Raw genomic sequence first — 22,811 nt, 5'->3', positions numbered from 1 at the left:
CGCCCGCCTTTGGGGTGGGTCGTGGAGGGGGGGGGGGTCGGGGGGGGTTGTGGGGGGAGTCGGGGGGGTTGTGGGGGGGGTCGGGGGGGGTTGTGGGGGGAGTCGAGGGGGATGGTGGAGGGGGGTCAAGGGGAGGGGTCGAGGGTGACTCCGCGACTCTTCCGACGCACGGCTTGAAACCGCGGGGAGCCATCTTTGTAGAGGAACCGAAGTTGAGGATTTCGCGTCATTTTTTTTGTTTTTACACTCAACTGAAGAAACTTTTTTCACGCTCATCAGTGACCGTCTTCAGTCGATGACCTCTGCAGTGTCCGACTGTGTTGGGTCATCCAGAGCTGACCGCACGACGTATGAACACAACGACGCCAACGTGCCCGATCCACAACTAATACGGAGACACTTGACAGCGCTTGGACCACCTTCAATTAATCGTGAGACTTTGTAGTTTGTTGCTCGGCGTCCACAATCGGCCCGCACGAACGAAAGTAAAAGTCCGACGCCGTACACGAGGCGCTTTAACGCTTAACGTCAATGACGTTGCCCCCTCACGTAAGATGGCCGCACGGAGGAGGAGGAGGACTCGAACGAAACGAAATGATCGGCCGGTTTGCAGCCTGCCTGGCTCCACCATAAACACGTGCAGCTTGTACCACCACGTGCAGCTTGTACCACCACCACCACCACAGACACGTGCAGCTTGTACCACCACCACCACTGCCCCTGGATTGTTTCTTGCTGCTGGTGCCTGGTGGAAACAAGTGCGGGGTGGGTAGCCGCCCTCCGACTGTTGTTGACGAAACTGCGCTAAAGTGAAACAGTGCCGTGGGCTTGCTCTTGACTCTGCGCTGTCCCGTGAGGAATTAACAACGTTTATAAAGGTAGATGTGTGATGTCGTTAGTGTGTGTACACACGTGTGCGTACGTGTGCGTGCGTGTGTGTGCACGCGTGTGTGTGTGTGCACGCGTGTGTGTACACTAGTGTGCGTGTGTGTACACTAGTGTGTGTGTGTACACTAGTGTGTGTGTTTACACTAGTGTGTGTACACTAGTGCGCGTGTGTGTGTACACTAGTGTGTGTACACTAGTGCGCGTACACTAGTGTATGTACACTAGTGCGTGTGTGTGTGTATACTAGTGCGCGTGTGTGTACACTAGTGCGTGTGTGTGTACACTAGTACGTGTGTGTGTACACTAGTGCGTGTGTGTGTACACTAGTGCGTGTGTGTGTACACTAGTGCGTGTACACTAGTGCGCGTGTGTGTGTTCACTAGTGTATGTACACTAGTGCGTGTGTACACTAGTGCGTGTGTGTGTACACTAGTGCGTGTGTGTACACTAGTGTGTGTGTGTGTACACTAGTGTGTGTGTGTGTACACTAGTGCGTGTGTGTGTACACTAGTGCGTGTGTGTACACTAGTGCGTGTGTGTACACTAGTGTGCGTGTGTGTACACTAGTGTGCGTGTGTGTACACTAGTGTGTGTGTTCACTAGTGTGTGTGTGTGTTCACTAGTGTGTGTACACTAGTGCGTGTGTGTGTACACTAGTGCGTGTGTGTGTACACTAGTGCGTGTGTGTGTACACTAGTGTATGTACACTAGTGCGTGTGTGTGTACACTAGTGTATGTACACTAGTGCGTGTGTATGTACACTAGTGCGTGTGTGTGTACACTAGTGTATGTACACTAGTGCGTGTGTGTGTGTACACTAGTGTATGTACACTAGTGTGTGTACACTAGTGCGTGTGTGTGTACACTAGTGCGTGTGTGTGTACACTAGTGCGTGTGTGTGTACACTAGTGCGTGTGTGTGTACACTAGTGCGCGTGTGTGTACACTAGTGCGTGTGTGTGTACACTAGTGCGCGTGTACACTAGTGCGCGTGTACACTAGTGCGCGTGTACACTAGTGCGCGTGTACACTAGTGCGTGTGTGTGTACACTAGTGCGCGTGTACACTAGTGCGCGTACACTAGTGCGCGTACACTAGTGCACTAGTGCGTGTGTGTGTGTACACTAGTGTGTGTGTGTGTGTACACTAGTGTGTGTACACTAGTGCGTGTACACTAGTGCGTGTGTGTACACTAGTGTGTGTGTGTACACTAGTGTGTGTGTGTACACTAGTGTGTGTGTGTACACTAGTGTGTGTGTGTACACTAGTGCGCGTGTGTGTTCACTAGTGTATGTACACTAGTGCGTGTGTACACTAGTGCGTGTGTGTACACTAGTGCGTGTGTGTACACTAGTGCGTGTGTGTGTACACTAGTGTGTGTACACTAGTGCGTGTGTGTGTACACTAGTGCGTGCGTGTACACTAGTGCGTGTGTGTGTGTACGTACACACACTAGTGTGTGTACGTGTACACTAGTGCGTGTGTGTGTACACGCGTGTGTGTGTCGCGGTGCGCTGCGAACTTTGCCACCCGGGTTCGATTCGCGCTGACGGCCAACAGCGGTGGCGATGATCTGAACCGGTTCTGGCCTTCCCTAGGTCGACTCGGCCTCAAATGATTACCTGGTGCGGCGTCTCGTAAACATCGCCCACTTGGGGAGACAAAGGCGGCCGGGTGTCCCCCTTGTCGGCCTTCAAAGGTGCTCGCTATAACAGCATCAAATTGCCCCCCAAACCTCTCAACAGGCTTGTTACACGGGCTGTACAGGCTTGTTACACGGCTTGTCCTCGTGTTATTTGGTTCGCCTCTGGTTTTATTTTAGTGTAAGAGACTTTGCGAAACAGTTACAGGAAATCATTGATGTTGATTGACTGCGGTGAAAACTACGCATCCTTACTTTGCTGTACTTCCTCCCCCACAAGGGCCACGTTTCTGTCCAGCAAGCGGCATTCTTAAAGGTAATCGTGGGACGTGTTCTTTCACGAACACGAAACATTTGGACAAATTACTGTATGCAGTAGTGGAGTAGACTTTAACATTGCGGACCTCTGCTCTTCCCCGTGACAGGAATCGTGAAGGATTAAAGGAAACTTCTTAAAAGGTAAGCCCCTTATCAGTGCCTATCTTATTACAGACCAATTCTGACCGTATTGGTCATCAATATCAACGCTCATCCTACAAAGGTAGAAACACTAACAAATACTTACAAATAGACAAAAAAACAATGTTTTGCCCGTATTGAAACGTCTGTACGCCGTATGGATCTGAAAACTCAATTTCCCTGTACAAGAATACAGGTAAACCCTATGTGTTGACGGCTACGTAAGCCGTCTAAAGCTGTCGTGATGAGCGCGTGAACCCACCAGGGTAAATTGTTCACCGTGGCTGCCAGGACCATGGTGGAATGGGATCCTTGTAAAAAGGTTTCGGTTTTGTTGCCAGAAAGAGGGGGGAAACCCCCTATTATTATGTCTTATAGTTGTTATTGTTTGGCTTGCATCATATTGGGATTTTTGCACACAGCGTTGTAATATAGTGGGTATTTTTTTCTGGAAGATTTGCTGGTTTTTCCAGGATGTTTCTGTTGCGCGTCGTCGCTTTAAGATGTTCTCTGTTCATATTTTGTTTGTTGCGGTTGCACCCGACTCAAGAGCCGCATAGCTCACAGGGCTATACCTAATACATGAAACTTGAAAACGTCACGGGGCCTGCCGGCGTTGGCGTCTTGACGCGAGTGAACCACGTGCACCTTGCACAGGGCCCACACTTGTTCTTGGTTCTTTCGGTAAAGTCACGTAGAAGGGAAATAATACAAAATTAAACAATAAAATTCTCACGACATTTCGATTGCAACAGAAGCAATCATCATCAGGTGTGAAAACCCAACGCAATTATTATTTCCCTTCTACGTGACTTTACCGAAAGAACCAAGAATATGAATCCCTGCATTCACGAAAGCTTTAAATGGAAAGGGCCTCACACTTGTTGAGTTTTTTTTCCGACTGTCTCTGAGTCTCTATCTTTTTTTTCTCACCGTGTGTCTCTCTCGTCCCGCGTCCCTTGTCGCCATATATCTGTGTTAAGCAGAGGTGTGGACTCGAGTCATGTGACTTGGACTCGAGTCAGACTCGAGTCATGAATTTGATGACTTGCGACTCGACTTGGACTTGCATAACAATGACTTTGTCCCACCTATGAGATGTGGACTCGAGTCATGTGACTTGGACTCGAGTCAGACTCGAGTCATGAATTTGATGACTTGCGACTCGACTTGGACTTGCATAACAATGACTTTGTCCCACCTATGAGATGTGGACTCGAGTCATGTGACTTGGACTCGAGTCAGACTCGAGTCATGAATTTGATGACTTGCGACTCGACTTGGACTTGCATAACAATGACTTTGTCCCACCTATGAGGTGTGGACTCGAGTCATGTGACTTGGACTCGAGTCAGACTCGAGTCATGAATTTGATGACTTGCGACTCGACTTGGACTTGCATAACAATGACTTTGTCCCACCTATGAGGTGTGGACTCGAGTCATGTGACTTGGACTCGAGTCAGACTCGAGTCATGAATTTGATGACTTGCGACTCGACTTGGACTTGCATAACAATGACTTTGTCCCACCTATGAGATGTGGACTCGAGTCATGTGACTTGGACTCGAGTCAGACTCGAGTCATGAATTTGATGACTTGCGACTCGACTTGGACTTGCATAACAATGACTTTGTCCCACCTATGAGATGTGGACTCGAGTCATGTGACTTGGACTCGAGTCAGACTCGAGTCATGAATTTGATGACTTGCGACTCGACTTGGACTTGCATAACAATGACTTTGTCCCACCTATGAGGTGTGGACTCGAGTCATGTGACTTGGACTCGAGTCAGACTCGAGTCATGAATTTGATGACTTGCGACTCGACTTGGACTTGCATAACAATGACTTTGTCCCACCTATGAGGTGTGGACTCGAGTCATGTGACTTGGACTCGAGTCAGACTCGAGTCATGAATTTGATGACTTGCGACTCGACTTGGACTTGCATAACAATGACTTTGTCCCACCTATGAGGTGTGGACTCGAGTCATGTGACTTGGACTCGAGTCAGACTCGAGTCATGAATTTGATGACTTGCGACTCGACTTGGACTTGCATAACAATGACTTTGTCCCACCTATGAGATGTGGACTCGAGTCATGTGACTTGGACTCGAGTCAGACTCGAGTCATGAATTTGATGACTTGCGACTCGACTTGGACTTGCATAACAATGACTTTGTCCCACCTATGAGATGTGGACTCGAGTCATGTGACTTGGACTCGAGTCAGACTCGAGTCATGAATTTGATGACTTGCGACTCGACTTGGACTTGCATAACAATGACTTTGTCCCACCTATGAGATGTGGACTCGAGTCATGTGACTTGGACTCGAGTCAGACTCGAGTCATGAATTTGATGACTTGCGACTCGACTTGGACTTGCATAACAATGACTTTGTCCCACCTATGAGGTGTGGACTCGAGTCATGTGACTTGGACTCGAGTCAGACTCGAGTCATGAATTTGATGACTTGCGACTCGACTTGGACTTGCATAACAATGACTTTGTCCCACCTATGAGGTGTGGACTCGAGTCATGTGACTTGGACTCGAGTCAGACTCGAGTCATGAATTTGATGACTTGCGACTCGACTTGGACTTGCATAACAATGACTTTGTCCCACCTATGAGATGTGGACTCGAGTCATGTGACTTGGACTCGAGTCAGACTCGAGTCATGAATTTGATGACTTGCGACTCGACTTGGACTTGCATAACAATGACTTTGTCCCACCTATGAGATGTGGACTCGAGTCATGTGACTTGGACTCGAGTCAGACTCGAGTCATGAATTTGATGACTTGCGACTCGACTTGGACTTGCATAACAATGACTTTGTCCCACCTATGAGATGTGGACTCGAGTCATGTGACTTGGACTCGAGTCAGACTCGAGTCATGAATTTGATGACTTGCGACTCGACTTGGACTTGCATAACAATGACTTTGTCCCACCTATGAGATGTGGACTCGAGTCATGTGACTTGGACTCGAGTCAGACTCGAGTCATGAATTTGATGACTTGCGACTCGACTTGGACTTGCATAACAATGACTTTGTCCCACCTATGAGATGTGGACTCGAGTCATGTGACTTGGACTCGAGTCAGACTCGAGTCATGAATTTGATGACTTGCGACTCGACTTGGACTTGCATAACAATGACTTTGTCCCACCTATGAGATGTGGACTCGAGTCATGTGACTTGGACTCGAGTCAGACTCGAGTCATGAATTTGATGACTTGCGACTCGACTTGGACTTGCATAACAATGACTTTGTCCCACCTATGAGATGTGGACTCGAGTCATGTGACTTGGACTCGAGTCAGACTCGAGTCATGAATTTGATGACTTGCGACTCGACTTGGACTTGCATAACAATGACTTTGTCCCACCTATGGTGTTAAGTATCTTCTCCTTCAGTTGTCTGCTTCGTCGTTTTTGTGTCGTTTCTGTGATTTGCTGTCTCTCTGCATTGGTCTCTCTCCGTGTATATTCACTTGGCTTTGTGTTGGCTTTGTGTCTGTGCCTGCCTCTGTAAGTCTGTGTGTCATAATGTCTGATTTTAAAGAAACCACTTTGATGTACTGTATTGAGACGCCTCTGTCAGTCAATATGAGTATGGAAGAATATACAGTACGCATCGCAGAGGACCTACGAGAATAAGTGTTTTATCACGACTTCCGTCTTCAAGCAGCAGTGAATAAGACAATGGCTAATGATGACAATTCTAGCTTGCGTGTTTGTCGATGAGTTCTGATTTATTATCGAGTAGGTGTTCAGCATGGAATACGTGTGCTGGTGTTTGCTGTTGCATCACATGCCATGGAAAATACCCAGGCTTGTGCCAACGGGATTTCAACAAATCCACGTGCTATGAAAAATGTGAATTGCCCGTAATGTCACCTGTTTAATATTTTTCCTTTTAAGGCAGTGTTATGACGAATGTGAATAAGTTTATTTGTAATCGGTCAGGTCCCTTCTCATTTCAGGTTTCAAGAAGGCAACCCGAAGCATGCCGTTTTGATGGCACCCCAGTGGGATAGTGTCCTCGGAGCTTGGCTAAAGAGTCTGGACTGACATTGAAACAGTCTTCATTGTGAAAAGTACAACCATTGACGAAAGAGTCCTCACTGGAAAATAACCACTTGCAAAATGCTCAGCCCATTATCATCGTGATCAATCGTAAAGTGTATTCATTTTGTGGTTCATAACGTCTCGTATTTAACAGAAACACATTTGTACTGTTCATTGACTTAATAACATGGTAGGCTGCGGTCTACACCTACGATGCTGAGATTTATCTCCTGTGCTCTTGGACCCAGTAACAGCTAACAAACAAAACAGCGTGTAAGGCTAGTATTTTTACTGTTGGCCATGATGTATCGGCTGCATCCCAATTTTTTTCTGGCTCCATCGCTGCGACGATCATGTTGGTGGAGACGCTTGAGCAGCCCAGACGGAATGCCATCACCTCCTCCAAGAACACCAACGTCGTGGAAGTTCAAGCACAGTTTTGCTTTATCGGCACAGTCATTCCCTGCAGCTCCGTCTCGTCCGGGGGCTCCGTCTCGTCCGTGCGGCGCAAGGCGGCATGGGGAGATGCTGCCGCAGATGCAGTCCTTGTCATCGTCGTCGTTACCAGCAGCATCGACGTTATTGCTGTCACCGTCGACGCCGTCACTACCTCTCTTCTCTGGGGACGCGAGCCCGCTAGTGCCGCCAGACCCGATGGTGGAGCGGCTGTGGGCGTGCCACTCGGAGGAGGAGCTGCTTGACACGTTTGGCCGGAGTCCGTCTGAACTAAACGAGCAGCACGCTCTGCATGCGCTGAGCGCGCTGTGCGTCCTGCGTGAGCAGCAGTGGCAGTGGTGGCCGCAGCAGCAGCGACAAAAGCAACCGCGGCCGCAGCCCTTGGGTTCACTGCGGGAGCACCCGCAGTTTGGCATGATCCGCACAATTGTCGTGCGCCGGCTGTACGAGATGGGCGATGACGACCTCGTCGGGATTCTTTCTGCCGCACTCAGGTACGGCTTGCAGGGGTTGTGGGATTAAGAGAGCACTTACAGTGAAGCCTCGATAAAAGGGTTTAAGATTTTTTATGATTCCCTTCTACCCCTTTCCACACCACCCGGTGATTGTATAAAATGTAAGAATGCAGGGTCACGATTCGATTCCAAAATAAATTTTTATGTTTGTAGATAATTTAGCACCTTTAGTGGTTCCGTTGGACACGTGCATCCTTTGCATGAACACAATATGCTTTACAACATCCCTTTTCAAGTAACGTTACATTTCAACCGTATAATACGTTATATGACGTGTAACGGTTTGGAGATGCACACTTAATGATGTCATCAGGAGGAGTGGAGTGGGGGAATCACATTGGAATGTTTGGGATTTTCTTGCTGCAGGTTGAAGGTGGATCACCACGACTCGCTCGTGCAGGAGCTGACGGTCGAGGGCTGTCGACGCATCGAACGGTGAGGCTTGAATCTCGTTCGCAATATTTCACATAATTTTTTTGCCTGCTTCACAACATTCTTGTAACTTTTTACTTCCACATTTGGCATCGCACCTACATCTCAGATTTTACATTTTCTACGGTCTTCCAAGGAAATATGCCCCCTCCCCAAATGTTAGGTGTTGTTCCCTTGTTTGTTGTGGTCACTGAAACAAAACTACAAAGTGTGCAAAGCACAGAGAGTGACAAGAAGAGGGACACTTGTATGAGAGAACATATGCAAGTTAGAGCCATCACTTGAAGAAATAATGGCATGTGGTCAAGACTAATGATGGAGTGGCAGCCAAAGAAGGAAAACGCGTGAGAGGACATTCACTGCAGTGATGGAGCAATTAAATCCGCATATGTGCAGGGGCTAGATGGATTGTTTAATTGCTGGACCATGAGTGATGGTGATGGCTTAGGGAGACAATCAGCCAGCAGTGGCTTTATCATGGCTGATTCACCACTTGATTTTGGCAAAATGGCACTCGGGAGTTTGCACCGTTTGAGAAAAATGTTGACACTTGGTGGCCCCCGTTTGGCTATGTGCAGGAGCAAAGACCCTCCCTTGTTAGCTCTGCAGAACATATGTAGCTATTGAGTGTGCAGGTGGTCAACTAAGCACTGGTACCCACAGGTCAGAGGTGCCAACCTGAAAAGACCGGAAAAATTGGACAGTGGATTTAATTAAATTCCGTGCACCAGGGCAATTGCCACCGATGCCACGCTACTGCGAAGGCCGGTAACATTGGTGGGGGGCGGGGGTGGGGGGCTTGGGTTGGGCGAGAAGCTCATCGTCGTGGGCTGTGATAAGAGACTCGTGCATCCTGCAGGCTGCCGCTATTACAGCTGTCCAAGTTGGCGATGAGCCTCATGGATCAGCAGCTGCATAGGAGCCGTGCAGCCGGGCGCATTGCTGAGCGCTTGCGGCTGGAGCTGCACAACTTGAATATTAGGTGAGCATTTGAGCGGTGCACCCTTACACGCGTATGCATGTATATGCCCACACACGTACGCACATGCATGCGCTCATACTTTGGCACATGCACCTGCATATGCACGTCCACACAGATTTTAAGTACAAACGGGAACACGCATGCACGCGTGAAAATGTACAGTACACACACACAGCCACTTTATTCCAGGGTCTCAGATATGGACAAACGTTCACGCCACCATCTCTCTGAAAATCCAAGCCTTGTCTCTCATGGCACAGCAGGCTCGCCAAGCCTGCGCATCCATCCCATTCCCTCTCGCAAGCTCTCTCGAGCACCACCTCTCTCTCCACCACCCTCTCCTCCATGTCCCGCCTCACCACCTGTCTCCCCGTCGCATCAGAGTGCTGTCGAAGTTCATGCTGGCGACAACGCAAGTGGTCTCGGCGGAGCTGCGCCTGCAAATGGTGGACGCCGCAATCGAGCAGCTAGACAAACTGCAGCTGCAGGAGACATCGATGCCATCAAGAGCGACACAAGAGGACGACGTTGCAGTAGCGCCCACCGAGAGGATGGAGAGTGATGGCGTAGAGAACTGGAAGGTGGAGCAGCTGCGCATTTACCGATCGCTGTTGTGGATGCTCAAATTCCTGCAGGGGTCGCAGCACATGCACCAATCGCTCGTCGACAGCATTGCCAAGCACCTGACAAACGTACGTTGCATGCTTGCACACCCTAGGCATGTAATGATTCGTTGGTTAAAATGTATTGTTTTTTTCTTTAAAATGTTGTCCAATTGCTTTTCTCCGTGCTTTTTTGTACACTTTTCTACTTTTTTTTCCATTGTCATTATACATGATCATGATCCGTGTGTCATTTCGTTAACGAACACAGTCCAGTCTTTTTACCAATTCTAGTCCAATTTTGCTATCGAGGTCATGTCATGAAACTGATTCCATTTAAATCTCTCACAGAGCGGTGCAGTCAGTCCATTGTGGTAGTGAATAGCCCATAGAAGCTGATGTCACAACTACTTCTGAGATCCCTTCAAGTTACATTTGGTCTGCACAATAGAGGGAAGCACTCTCCTACCACTCTGCAACTAAGAGTAATGTTCATCGCATGACAGTTAAACACATGTTTTTAATTCTTAGAGCTGCTATTAAGTACAGAACAAAATTGTATGTCATGGTTTTTTTTATGCAGTCATTGGTGACTAACCTGAGACTAGCAACTTACTACACTCCAGAACCTAATTTAATGACGGGTGGCTGCCTGGGTTGTTAAGTTAGGGTTTCTCACTACAAGTGCCATTCATCTGCGCATAGCACTTTTATCACATCGCACAACATTTTCATTGGCTGTTGGCCTGTTAAAATTTTGCTGTTAATCTCTTGAAAAAAAAACATTCTAACTTATCAATATTTCCAGTACGTTTTTATAAAAAAAAAGCACAAAAAAATTTGAAAATAATGTGTCATTGACACACTACTCTTACTACACATGAACAAAATTGACAATGACGTGTAAAATGTTCATGTTATTTCGGCTGTGCTTGAACGATACCGGCTGAGTGTAGCTGCTACCAGTGATGAACATAGCGAAGGTGTGCACGGTGCTGCGCCACCTGCGGGGCCTGTCCTACAACAGCACCTCCTTCAACATGGCGGCGCGCGAGCGCTTGCAGAAGCTGATGCCCCCGCACAGCTGGTGTGACGACGGCCAAAAGAGCCATGGGGCCGACGAGACGCAGGTTCTGCAGGAGCTGGATGAGGAGTCCCGGGGAAAAGACGCCGAGATCATGATGGGCATCTGGGCCAACCCGATGGCACACCCGCAGTCCGCACTGCGTGTCTTCACCGTCTACGGGCCGCTCGCCGGGCCGGACATCCGCAGGAGGTCAGCGCAGGAACCGTTGAAATATATATAATCATCTAAGACGTTCATACGTGTGTGGATTCTGAAATGCGTTCTCACATGTGTTGTCCTCGAGAGTATTCCCTTAGTGTGGAAGACGACAAGTAAAAAGCATTTTCATATTCATGAATAGTCAAACTTAGCACTGGTTTGTCTCCCAAGTTTGGGCAATTCTTTGATCAGTTTGGCTTGTAGCGTGCGTTATAAATTGTGTTTTTTATTATTACCAAGAAATTGCACTGTTATCTTACTCCTTTTCGCTCCTTGTGGAGCATATGGCCGCAACAAGCCCACGTCATGGCGGACGGTCTTTAGCAGCTTTCTCTGTTTCACCCCAAGACAGGCCCATGGTCTTTAGTTGGTTTTGAAATTGCACTTTGTGTTCTACTAAATGTGCTGCGGTCTCTTGCCCACCCCCACCTCTGTTTGTGGCCCCGACAGCCTGGAGAAGGCCATACTGAAGCACATCGACCGGTTTTCGAAGAGTCAGTCGACGTTTTTCATGGAGGGCATAGCAGAGATGAGATGCAAGAACCCTCTTGTCATCCAGAAGTAGGTGTCACCGGTGGTGGTTCAAGCGTCGGCGTGGAAAATGTCACCCTCTGCTCCAGCGATTTTGTTTGAACGGTGCCAACTGTCGATTCAGTAGTCGATTATTTTTTACGTCGTGTATTTCTATCTTGTTTATGAAATCCGTTGGCCTAAATGCAACATTGGCATCGTTTATAGAGCATTATCACTTCACTCACTAAACCAAGCCAATCCCAAAGGTCTGCCATGAGCCTTGTTTTACTATACTTAACCATGCTTGTCGGTGTGGGTTGGTAAAGCCGGCAAGCCCAGAACTGGCTTCAATATCACTCGCCACCGCCGATGTCAGCCACGGCCAGATATTGAAGCCAAGAGGTCAGGAGGAGATATGTGTATGCGCGCCATGTATGTGTGCATGTGTACACGTGTGTGTTTGTACGTGCGTGCGTGCGCCAGAGCAATGGAGATGATGCGCCACTACCTGCCCACGTACCGCACAACTGAGCTGGTGCGCGCCACACAAGCCGCGCTGGAGCTGCGTTGCGTGGACACGGCACTCATGCCACTGCTCGCGTCACGCATCCTCGCGTGAGCACGGCGGGGACACGGGGACGTGCCACCTACACTCACTCGTCCGCTTCTTTTTAACTCTTTTGTTGGTCTCTTCCCCCTCCCTCCCTAGTTTATTCCATTTGTGCTATCGATGTCATATCCTGAGTTGAAGAATCAATTTGTTAAATCACAGAGAGCAGTTTAACGCGTGCGTCCGAGAAATACTTGGGAATTGTTTCCTGCCTATCGGCTTAGACTTGAGTCTCTACAATAAGACAAACAATAAAAATGTAAACAATTGCTCCATATAATTTCAGTTGAAAATAATACATTCTCACGACTCGATGTGTGTTATTCACAGTATAAAATCGATTTTAACTGATGAGTGGATGAATCATTACAAACTTACTCGCGTAGCTGCAACCTTTTTACTTAACCATCACCAGACGCTACTTATTGAGCGAGTGCAACTCTTCAGAAGTGAAATTGTGACTCTCTTACATCTACCCTCTTCCTCGATGTGCTCTCCTTTCCCGCTTTTATCCTGTTTCCACCTCCCCTGTTCTCTTCGCTCACTTATCTCCCCTGCTCCTCCATCTTCAATACTGTTAGCTTTATAAATACCTGAATGTGATTGCATCTCAAAACGCCACACAGATGTTTCCTTCCTCCATTCTGCCCCCCCTCCCCCGTCTCCCAACCACTGCCCACCACACAGTTTGCTGCAGAGTGCCTATGGGATGAACGAGGCGGGGAGGCTGGTTCGCCTGCTCGCGATTTTGCCGATGCCCGCGCACGCGTTCCTGGGCTCGCAGGCGGCAGCCGACGTCGTCTCGTCGCGCATGGAGGCCTTGATCCCGCAGGCCAGCTTGGCGGACCTGGCAAACTTGGGCACGGCGCTGGCCAAGTGGCACTCGGCGAACCGCAGGGTGCGGACCCTCGGCGCCGACAGGTGCGCAGCTCCCGGGAGGGAGTGAAGGGGGTCCGGGGTCAGGGATCGCTGGCATTTTAGCTGAGTTCGCAGCATGTGTGACGACTGGATTGTGGTATTTCTCCTGTTGGGGAAAGTGTTCACAGTGGATATCTGTTAAGACTAATGGTGCTCAAGGGGGATTGTGTAGGCCATGGCCAGCACCATATTAGACACCTTTCCCCAGTGTCAATGTTCCTACACTGCTGTCTCAACGAGGCTTAGTTGATTAAGGGAAGGCCCGGGACACGTTCAGGTAACATTTTGCCACAAAACTAGTCGTACAAAGATCGAATATCCCACACTCAATTGGTTTTTAGGACAAGCCACTGTTCTAAGGCCTTTTGTATAGGGACATAAGCTGAAAGTACATATGCACCTAATTTAATTAGTTTTTACAACCATTTCCAAGATGTCATGGACATGAATCAAATTAATGATTTTCATAACCACTTGATCCTCGTGCATACATTATCGCCTTAGTCGGGAATCATTTGGCTATAGATCAGGGACATTACTGTAACCTCCACCCCCGGGCATGAATCTGGCCTGCAGAGGCCATAGCTGAGCAATGCAATGGACCCCGGCTTGTCCTTGCGAATATACTTGATGTGGACCACCCAACCCCCCCCCACACCCTCTTTCCCCCCTCGCCCACCCATCCCCAACAGCCGCCTGTCACGGCTGTTGCCGCAGCTGCGCAACATGGCGCTGTCTCGACTCGAGCAGATGGAGTCTCTGGACGCGTTCTTGGAGGAGCACCACCTGGTGAAGGGCACGTGGTTCACGGAGGCCGTGCTGCAGGAGGCCATGCTGGCGCTGCGCCGCCTGGCCCCGCAGGTGCACCCGGGGAACCTGCTGCGCTGTTGCGAGCTGCTCATCAGCACCTACTACCTGCAGCCGGAGGTGCTGGACAGCATCGCCGCCGTCGCCATGCACAACATCAAGCAGGTGGGTAGCGGCGTCGGTGGCGCGTTCATCCTCACGATCATTTACACAGCTCTCAAGTGTGGTAGGAGTTGCAACTGCACCTGGGCAAAGAGGGGAGGGGAACCCACCATACCCTTGCACAGACTGAATAAATAAGCAGCCAACATGTATCTATCCTATATCTGCTGCGCCACATTAAAAAGTATAAGTCGTTTTTGACACATCCCATCAGCCACATGGCCATCTGGGAGTGTTATAATTTCAGCAGAATTGGTTCAACGCAAGCAAACTCTGGACCGGTTTTGACACTCGGCATCTCATCAGTAGAGTTGGGCCCGCCCCTACCAATGTTGGTGAATTATCGCATGTTTATAGACAAAGATCCTCACTGTTAAATATGGGTCTTCATTTGTTGCAAAACTATTAAATGAATAATGCAAACTAGAAAAATAATATACAGAATTGTGGTTAAACGGGATACTCGGGTATAGTGAGTTGATGGTGTCAGCCTGGTCACCAGTGACGCCCATAAAGACCCTTATACTTGTACAGAGACCCACGCACTCGGGGGTGCACTTTCCCACACATTCTGCCTAGCTCTAGAAATGTTGTCGCATTACAGTTAAACTGATATTTGTTCATATCGGAGCTGGCATATAGCCAGATTAAGTGAAAAAGCAAATGTAATTTGATCGATATTTGTGTACTTCATTGCAAAGTGGCTGAGACCATCAATTCGTTGCACTTGGGCACTCGGTTTAATCACAGATCAACTGAAGCCTGGATTCAAACCCAGCATCTCAGCAGTGCTGGCTGAGGACACCGACCCCTGAGCCACCCAGCCAAATCGTTACTCCACTTATCTTTGCCTCTTCCTTTCCCCATTTTTCTCCACTGTCCGACTTACCACACAGTAACTTTTGTTTTAATTTGTGCTGCCTTAAGCTCTTTATTTCTCCATTCACAGATTCACTATAAGACCTGCTACACAGTGATTCTCCTCTTTGCGCTGATGAACTACGAGCCTCCCAACGGCGAAGAGTTCTTCAACGTCTGCATCGAGCACATCACTCCACATCTGGGTCAGTGCCTGCACGAGCGGCAACAGCATCCTCTTTGTGTTCGTAAAATAGCATTTACTTTTTTAGATAGGTAGAAGGATTCATCCATTAATGTTGATTAATGTTATTTAGATTAACGTTGCTTCCACTGAATGGTACGTGTAAAAGTCAAAGTTTATTATCCATGTTTTGTAATGGGTTGGCGTTACCCCTGCAGCCACTTGAGGTGCTGCCATTGACGGCATTGTTTAAATAGATAAATACAGAATGTTCCTTGAATCGAATTGTGATACCGATTATTGAAAATTATTAGCATCGCCGGAATGGTGAATTGTTCCAGCCTTAAGGATTTACTTGAACTCAGCCCAGCCCAGGAATAAAAGAGGATTTATTGCTGCATACTATAAAAAAAATGTAACTGAAGATTATTCATTTGAACTCAATACTTACACGCACAGACATGAAATTTCGTCTGTGTGTAAAAGTTTGGGAATCTCACAATTCTATACAGAATTCACCATTCCTTGCCTCCAAAGTGCTGCTTCTCGGGCGTAGACAGGCACTCTCTGCCACTGCTCCCAGCCCAGGTGAATTGACACACGTGACTTGCTGCTGCTGCTTGTCGAACACGTGGTGATCTGCGTGCATGTGCGAACAGATCAGCGCAGCACGTTCCACCTGCTGCTGCTGGGATACGTCCTGTCGCTGCTCAACATCTACCCTGAGTCGCTCACGCGCACCATCTTCTCCCTGCCCTTCCTCACGCGCCTCGACCGCCACATGGAGTGTGAGGAGTTGTGCTCGTTTCTTTTTGGCATTTTGTTTGTACGCAAAACAACGATTTTTCGATGGTGCTCAAGCTCAACAGAAGAAGTGTCTAGATAAAAACACTGTAAAGATGTTATATTTTGGGGACTCTGCGTGCTATGATACATCGACTGATCAAGCTTAGTATACATTCGTAATGGTTTACGCAGATTATTTACAGATCATATCCCGATGATATGCTAATGTATTTTTTATACTAATGGGATAGACATAGGTAATTATCAAATCACATGTGAGACTGAAGCCACAGTGATATTAAAACAACCTAATAGTGCACGTTTGACAGTCATGAAGAGGGCTGGGGCAGGATGCGTCGCTAGAAGGGATGGTGGCCGGTGGTCAAGACTAACAATGGAGTGGCAGCCGAAAGAGGGAACACACTCCAGAGGAAGTGTTCCCTCTTTGACGGCCCTGTAGGTGCGAGATGTATTGTTGCATCACACGACCATGAGAGATGGTGATGGCTTGGGGAGGTTTGCATTCAGCACTGAATTGATAATATCTGATGAGATAATGCTTTTCTAAGTCTTATGTTTAATGGGGCGTCAAACTGGCATCGGGCAATCTGTGATGCACAGGCTAGGCTTGTTTCAACAAGAGTTTCTTCTTGGGCTGTGCCTCGCTGTTCCTTTACCCGTCGCTTATGGTGTCATGTCTGCATTCACCCCCACCTCCCAAAAACCCCGACGAACCACGGCCCCCGTCCCGGCACGGCCAGTGGTGCCGGAGAACCTACAGCTCACCCTGCAGGACCGACTCATGGAGCTGAATCGTAACGTGTGCCTCGAGGCGCCGGAGTTCCGGGTGCCCTGGTTCCATGAGCGCCACTGCCAGCAGTCGCTTACGAAAGGTATTGCCAAGAACCGCCCACTTTAAAATCGTTTGTTCTCCGACACTCACATTCTTGTTGTCTCCCTCACCCCCAGTGCCTTCCATTTCTACCGCATCACCATCACCAGGGTTTAATTTCAGCCGGGTCTGTCTGGGTCAATGACCTGAAAAATATGTCAGCAACCTTTACATCACATCCAGTATAACTCGCTGTGGCTGTGTATACTAGGTACATGTCTTCTTCAGTCTATCAGGGACCTGGAAAATATTCAGTGAAAATTTAAGCCCTGACCACCACTGTCTGCTTATTGAGTAGTCTGTTAACATTTGAGGGTGGTACAAAATGTTCTGAGCCGAACACACATACAAAGTACATACACTAATAAGAACCACATATGTTTTCATCATCGTCTCCCTCTTATGAAATGGCAGTGATAAAAGTGGTTCATAGTAGCGGTCACGACCCTGCCTTCAACCCTAACGCTGCCCTTATCCCTAACCCTGCCTTGACCCCTAACCCTGCCCTAACCCTGCCCGAACTCCCTAACCCTGAACTTATCCTGTTCCTGTGTTCCCCTCCCCCACAGAGCGCAGCTCCACGTACCCAGTGAAACGTCAGATCTACAGCATCCTGTGTGAGGTGCTGGGTGGCATCAGCTTTGCCAAGCTCTCTGCCATTACGCCGTACTACCACGTCGTCGGTGCGTGCAGCCTTCTCGTCGTGAGCGTCGCAATGGCGAGCTCCCGGCCACGTTCGTTCGAGTCATTCTGTGGAATAGCAGAGTCTAGATTTGAAAGAAAACGCAACCCAAAAAGCAATAGGATTCCCTCATTATAATGAACCACTTGCGGACCTGGTATAAAGTTCCCGATAACAGGGTGTTCACTGGAACAGGTTTAATGACATTTTGAACTAGGCCTTTGAAGAAGCACATGAGATCATTAATGCATTTCCACGTATGTGTACCTTTGTATGTGTACAGGTCTGCCTGTCATTCAAAAGGTAACCAGTACATACACACAGGTACATGCATACTTCATCTGATATCAATTATTTATCCAGTATAGCCTTGACAAGCATCAAGACAATTATTACACTGGAATATTGGGCCAACTCCATTCGCTAGTGTTTTGCCTCATGCCGGAGAAAACAGAAGGTTCTGGAGAAATCCCATCGCGCAAATGATGGGGTGACACTCAGCACTGCCATCTTCTGGCCACACTTCACAACCTCACTCTTACAGCGAGCGTTGGTGGTCACTCGCCAGGCTCATACCTGCTTAGCTTCTGGGATACAGTGAGATCGGGTGCATTCAGAGTGATTTGTTTGTAGGTGGTCTGCAGGAAGAATTAGTAAGTAGCACAGACCACAGAATTGACACAAACCCATGTTGGCACAAACACAAACCCATGCTAACTCGGACACTAACTTGTGTCACAGACTTTGAGTGCATCTTAGACAAGCAAGGGCGGCCGGTGCCGTACGTGGAACGCGGCTTCATGCTGGGGCCCGAGGCCACACTGGGTCCATGGGCGTCTGGAGATGCTGGGGCCACGGGGCGGAGGGAACTGCCCCCTGGAGCACAGAGGTGAGTGCCAAGATAAAACCGGGAGGTGGGGATGTTGCGGACTAAAGGCAGCAACATTCACCACACGTTGTGGTGAATATAGCGGCCTCGAGTGGCTAGAGGGGTTACGTGAACCCATTATATAATCAGCGATGATCCGCTGCTAGATGAAGGCCTCCCTAATCTGTCACCATCTATAATGGTCCTGTGGTTGTAACAATCCAACTTAGCACCTCCACACAAGCTAATTTCATCGCTCCACCTTCTCGGTGGATGTCTCTCAGGTGTGTTTCCTTCTTTGGCTACCACTTCATCATTTGTGTCGCCCAACTGCCATCATTCCCCCTTGCAACATTTCCCACCCAAGCCAATTTTCTTAACCAATGTCTGCTAAATTGCGTACGTTCTCTAATCCATGCGCTGCTGTATCGCAATGCAATTCCAGGCTTGCGTCTCTCCATGCTTATTTTCAGTGTTTGATGCATTGTTCTTGTCACCATGTCTCTGATCCGTACGTTATCTGACCGTGGTGGCAGAATCGCCGTGCAGTTTCTGGACGGCCGTGCCTTCTGTAAGGGCGAGCGCCGGCTCAAGGGCCCTGTCGTCGCAAAAATGCGGCACTTGGAGATCCTTGGTTACCGTGTCGTGCAGGTGACCATATTTCCCGCATTGACATTTCTTAAATCGTTGCACTGGATTCCTTTTCAATTCAGGCCCGATTTGATCAATTTCTCAAATATAAATAAATTCCATCTGTCTTCTCTCAAGATCCCCCACTTCGAGCTCAACTCCATGGAGCTGTCGAGCCGGGCCGCCTGGGTCCGCTACATCAAAGAAAAGCTCTTCGCTCCGTACGAAATAGGAGAAGAAGGATGGCGAGGACGAGCAGGAGAGTAACGAGACGGAGGACGGACAGTGACGAGGAGATCGACTGGCAGGATTGTGTCAACACTGCTCTCCACACCGGCGATTTGGTTTTGTGTCTACCCTCCCATTCCACCCCTACCCAGTTGTGCCTAACGAGCCAATGCCATAATCAGCCCGACCTGCTGGCCTTTATTAAGAAGATTTAAAATGCCCGAGGGCTGCAATATACGTAGGTATGTATTTATTGATGTGTGTCTAGTGTCGACAAGCTGTGTATATGCTAGTCCGTTGGTACGTGTGCACACGGGTATATGCTGTATTTACAGTTTTACATATCATGTGAATACATAAATCTACACAATGAACACGGTGAGTAATTGCACACCAAAGGTCCGATTCACGTGCTGTTGAATGCTTATTTTCATCCAGTGTTTTGCAAAAACTTTGTTTCTGCCATCAGTAATGGGCTCTTGTCAAAATAACAATCCAGCCCTCTGTGCACGCCTACAAATTCAGCCTTCTGTACCAGTGCCAGATTAAGCTAGTGCGGGGCCTGTATGATATGTTATAAAGGGGCCCTAAATTTTAAAAAAACATTTAAACACGATTTTTTAACTTGCATAGTAAAGTAATTGTATTTTTCCATTTGCTATACAGCCAGATAATACGACAAATCTATTACCTTAAAAACCCAGCCGTTCATAAAAGTTGAAGACAGTATAGTGCTGTAGTAATAGAGCAAGTGCAGAATCACTGAACAGGAATTGATAGCTTGAAAGCATTTAGCGTGGGGCTAAATGCTTTGAAAGTGCGGAGCCTGTAGCATATGCTACTTTTGCCACTAGGATAATCCGGCACTGTTCTGTACTCGATACTTGTAATACATTTGTTTCTGTCCTCACATAATATGCTGCTTGGTGGCGGGTAGAGTATTGAGCTGTAGCCATACAGCATTTGGAGTTGTATAGTGCCTACATGTGTTTGCAGCGCAATATGCCTTCATTTCCCAGGGCCCCACTACTCTGTTGTAGACGATGCCAATGCCCACTGGAGGCTCATCTTGCTATTTGTACGACATTAGAAGGCCCAAAACCCGACAAATACAGTTTAGAATGAGAAAGCATCTAAATGCCACTGCTTCTCAAAACACGATAGAAACTGGAGTTTAATTTATAAAGGTGCAGGCAGTCGATCTGCAGTCCCTTATCTGTCCACTGTTGGATGATGGCCTCCCAAAGCCTTTCAGTTTTGAGGGTTGTTTGGCCATGGGTTTAGTCATTGGGAGAGGTGCAAAAAGGAAGCTCTTGTGCCTGGACTTGCACAGGGGAAAGAAGTCGACAAGCACGGATTGTGGGAAGGCCATCCACGACTTGCAGACATCTCGTGGTGATGCCCATCTCACACACAAGACAGGTGTTGGATATTCGGCGGTAACACTGGTATTAGCCAGGATAACCTCTTATCATGGTTATTCTCTATTAATACTGTATATACACGTACACGTTTATACACGCGCACGGATAATTTTTAGATGTCCGTACGAGACCTCGGGTTTATGTATAGCCTGGTTTGTAGATATTTCATCATGACATGCCATACGTATATAGTGCTTGTCAACATACCCGTAGAATTATGCGTTCTAAATATTACAAAATATTTTTGTATTCTGGACAATAAACTGTATTTAAGTGAAACTGGCTTCTTGGTCAACATAGATTCACAAATTACAACCCTTTCTCAAGCCACTGCTGGTTGATGAAGGCCTCCCACCATACCATGTTGGCTCACGATGACTGAACATGCTTTGCATTCGTCTGTGAAGGGTGGGAAGTGATATCTGAACCGGACCCGGGCTTTTTCTGCAACAATCAACACTGACCAGCGTGGTCAAGTAGTCTTCATGTATGGTCAAACTACCCCCATGGTTAATGCATATGGGGTGGTCTTCATCCAGCAGCGGACAAAGGGATGTAAATGATTTGGTTGTCATGGTCTTCCAGTCAAAGCATTGTAAGTTAAGCGCTGTTATTATTAAGTAAGTTGCGGGGGCATATCTAGGAGTTGTTTTCAACAGGTCTCTGAACATCAGGAGGGAGAGAGGTTAGATGTGAGATTCCGGTGGAAGCGGGCAAAATACTCGAGGACATTACAGGTGAGAACGAAGACAAGACTAGAAACAACCATTGGAAGATAAAGCTGTTCAACAATCATGCCAAACGTGAGATCTAGGGACTTGTGTTTTACCAAGCGTCAATTATGTCAATGACACGTGACAATCTATCGACTTTCACTGCAGCTGTTGCCATCTGGTGGTGACCTTTTGAGGTTCGTTCGGCAACTTTCCTCGTGAAGCAGCTGGGAAAGCTTTCAAGTTCATTTATTAGGTGTAGCCCTGTGAGCCATTCGGCTCTTGAATCGGGTGCAACCGCAACAAACAAAAACATGAACAAGAAAACATCTTAAAGTGAATATGTGACTAAGTGCAAACAAAATCCAAGAAAAGACAGCACTGTGCAAAAATCCCAGTGGGATGCAAGTCAAACAACAACCACAAGACAACTTAGATTTAAGGCCATCAGTCTTACTCCGTACTACAACAAACAAACATGGCCAAACCAAAAAACTTTTCGAAATCACCGGGTGTGGACCAATAAATTTCAAGGACAGTGCATACATCATCAGAGTTATGTTTTTTGTTAGCATTCCGACTGCAGGTATTGTGGTCAATGCAAACATGACTCTTTGTAAAAAAAAGTGTCAGTTTTGTTGCCAAGATAAAAGGGTGAAAAAAACAATTATCATATTTTGCTACTGGCAAATGAGGTTCCAATGGAGTAGCAACATCATCAATACCAGCTAACATCACACGCCTCACCCAAAGAGAAGCAGTTCGAGCCATCACATTAGGGGCGAGTTAATGAAACGTTTGACCAAATATAACAACAGGCAAATTTTTAAGTTGATAATTTTGTATGGCCCGGGCATGATGTTATATAAATATCCAAATGGCCCTTGGCACAAAAAAAACCTTCCCCACCCCGTGGCGGCTTAGAAGACACTGGGCGGAGACGACACCCGTGGGCAGTCGCCAAGAGGCGGCGAGTGTTGATCACCAATCGTGGTGGACTTGAGCAAGAAGAGTGAGGAGGGGGGTGAGGAGGGGGTTGAGGAGGGGGGTGAGGAGGGAGGTGAGGAGGGGGGTGAGGAGGTGAGGGGGGAGAGGGGGAGGAGGAGGGGGGTGAGGAGGGGGGTGAGGAGGGGGGGGAGGAGGGGGGTGAGGGGGAGGAGGAGGGGGGTGAGGGGGGGGAAAGGAGTGGGTGA

General features: G+C 48.0%; 1 protein-coding gene across 7 annotated transcripts; it reads left to right on the top strand.

Moving 5' to 3' along the window:
• Positions 1-184: 184 nt before the first annotated feature.
• FASTKD1 (FAST kinase domains 1) lies at positions 185-22,159 on the top strand. Of its 7 annotated transcripts, none has more exons than XM_078605747.1 (19): positions 185-878; positions 2,810-2,845; positions 2,955-2,988; positions 6,987-8,021; positions 8,409-8,477; positions 9,334-9,456; positions 9,839-10,148; positions 11,015-11,334; positions 11,794-11,904; positions 12,340-12,471; positions 13,154-13,387; positions 14,077-14,356; positions 15,303-15,417; positions 16,055-16,183; positions 16,943-17,074; positions 17,643-17,756; positions 18,497-18,644; positions 19,160-19,274; positions 19,392-22,159. In XM_078605747.1, the coding sequence occupies exons 4-19, from the start codon at positions 7,372-7,374 to the stop codon at positions 19,518-19,520; spliced, it is 3,111 nt and encodes a 1,036-aa protein (XP_078461873.1). In that variant the 5' UTR covers positions 185-878; positions 2,810-2,845; positions 2,955-2,988; positions 6,987-7,371; the 3' UTR covers positions 19,521-22,159. The 7 variants fall into 7 exon arrangements, with proteins under 7 accessions (XP_078461873.1, XP_078461880.1, XP_078461897.1 ...); XM_078605754.1 differs by lacking the exon at positions 2,810-2,845 and adding an exon at positions 2,486-2,586; XM_078605771.1 differs by lacking the exon at positions 2,810-2,845 and having other exon boundaries at positions 185-765.
• The last annotated feature ends 652 nt before the right edge of the window (positions 22,160-22,811 follow it).

Source organism: Lampetra planeri, chromosome 2, assembly GCF_965212315.1.
Source record: "Lampetra planeri chromosome 2, kcLamPlan1.2.h2, whole genome shotgun sequence".
NCBI classification, from domain to species: domain Eukaryota; kingdom Metazoa; phylum Chordata; class Hyperoartia; order Petromyzontiformes; family Petromyzontidae; genus Lampetra; species Lampetra planeri.
This window is presented reverse-complemented; position numbering and strand designations above follow the sequence as displayed.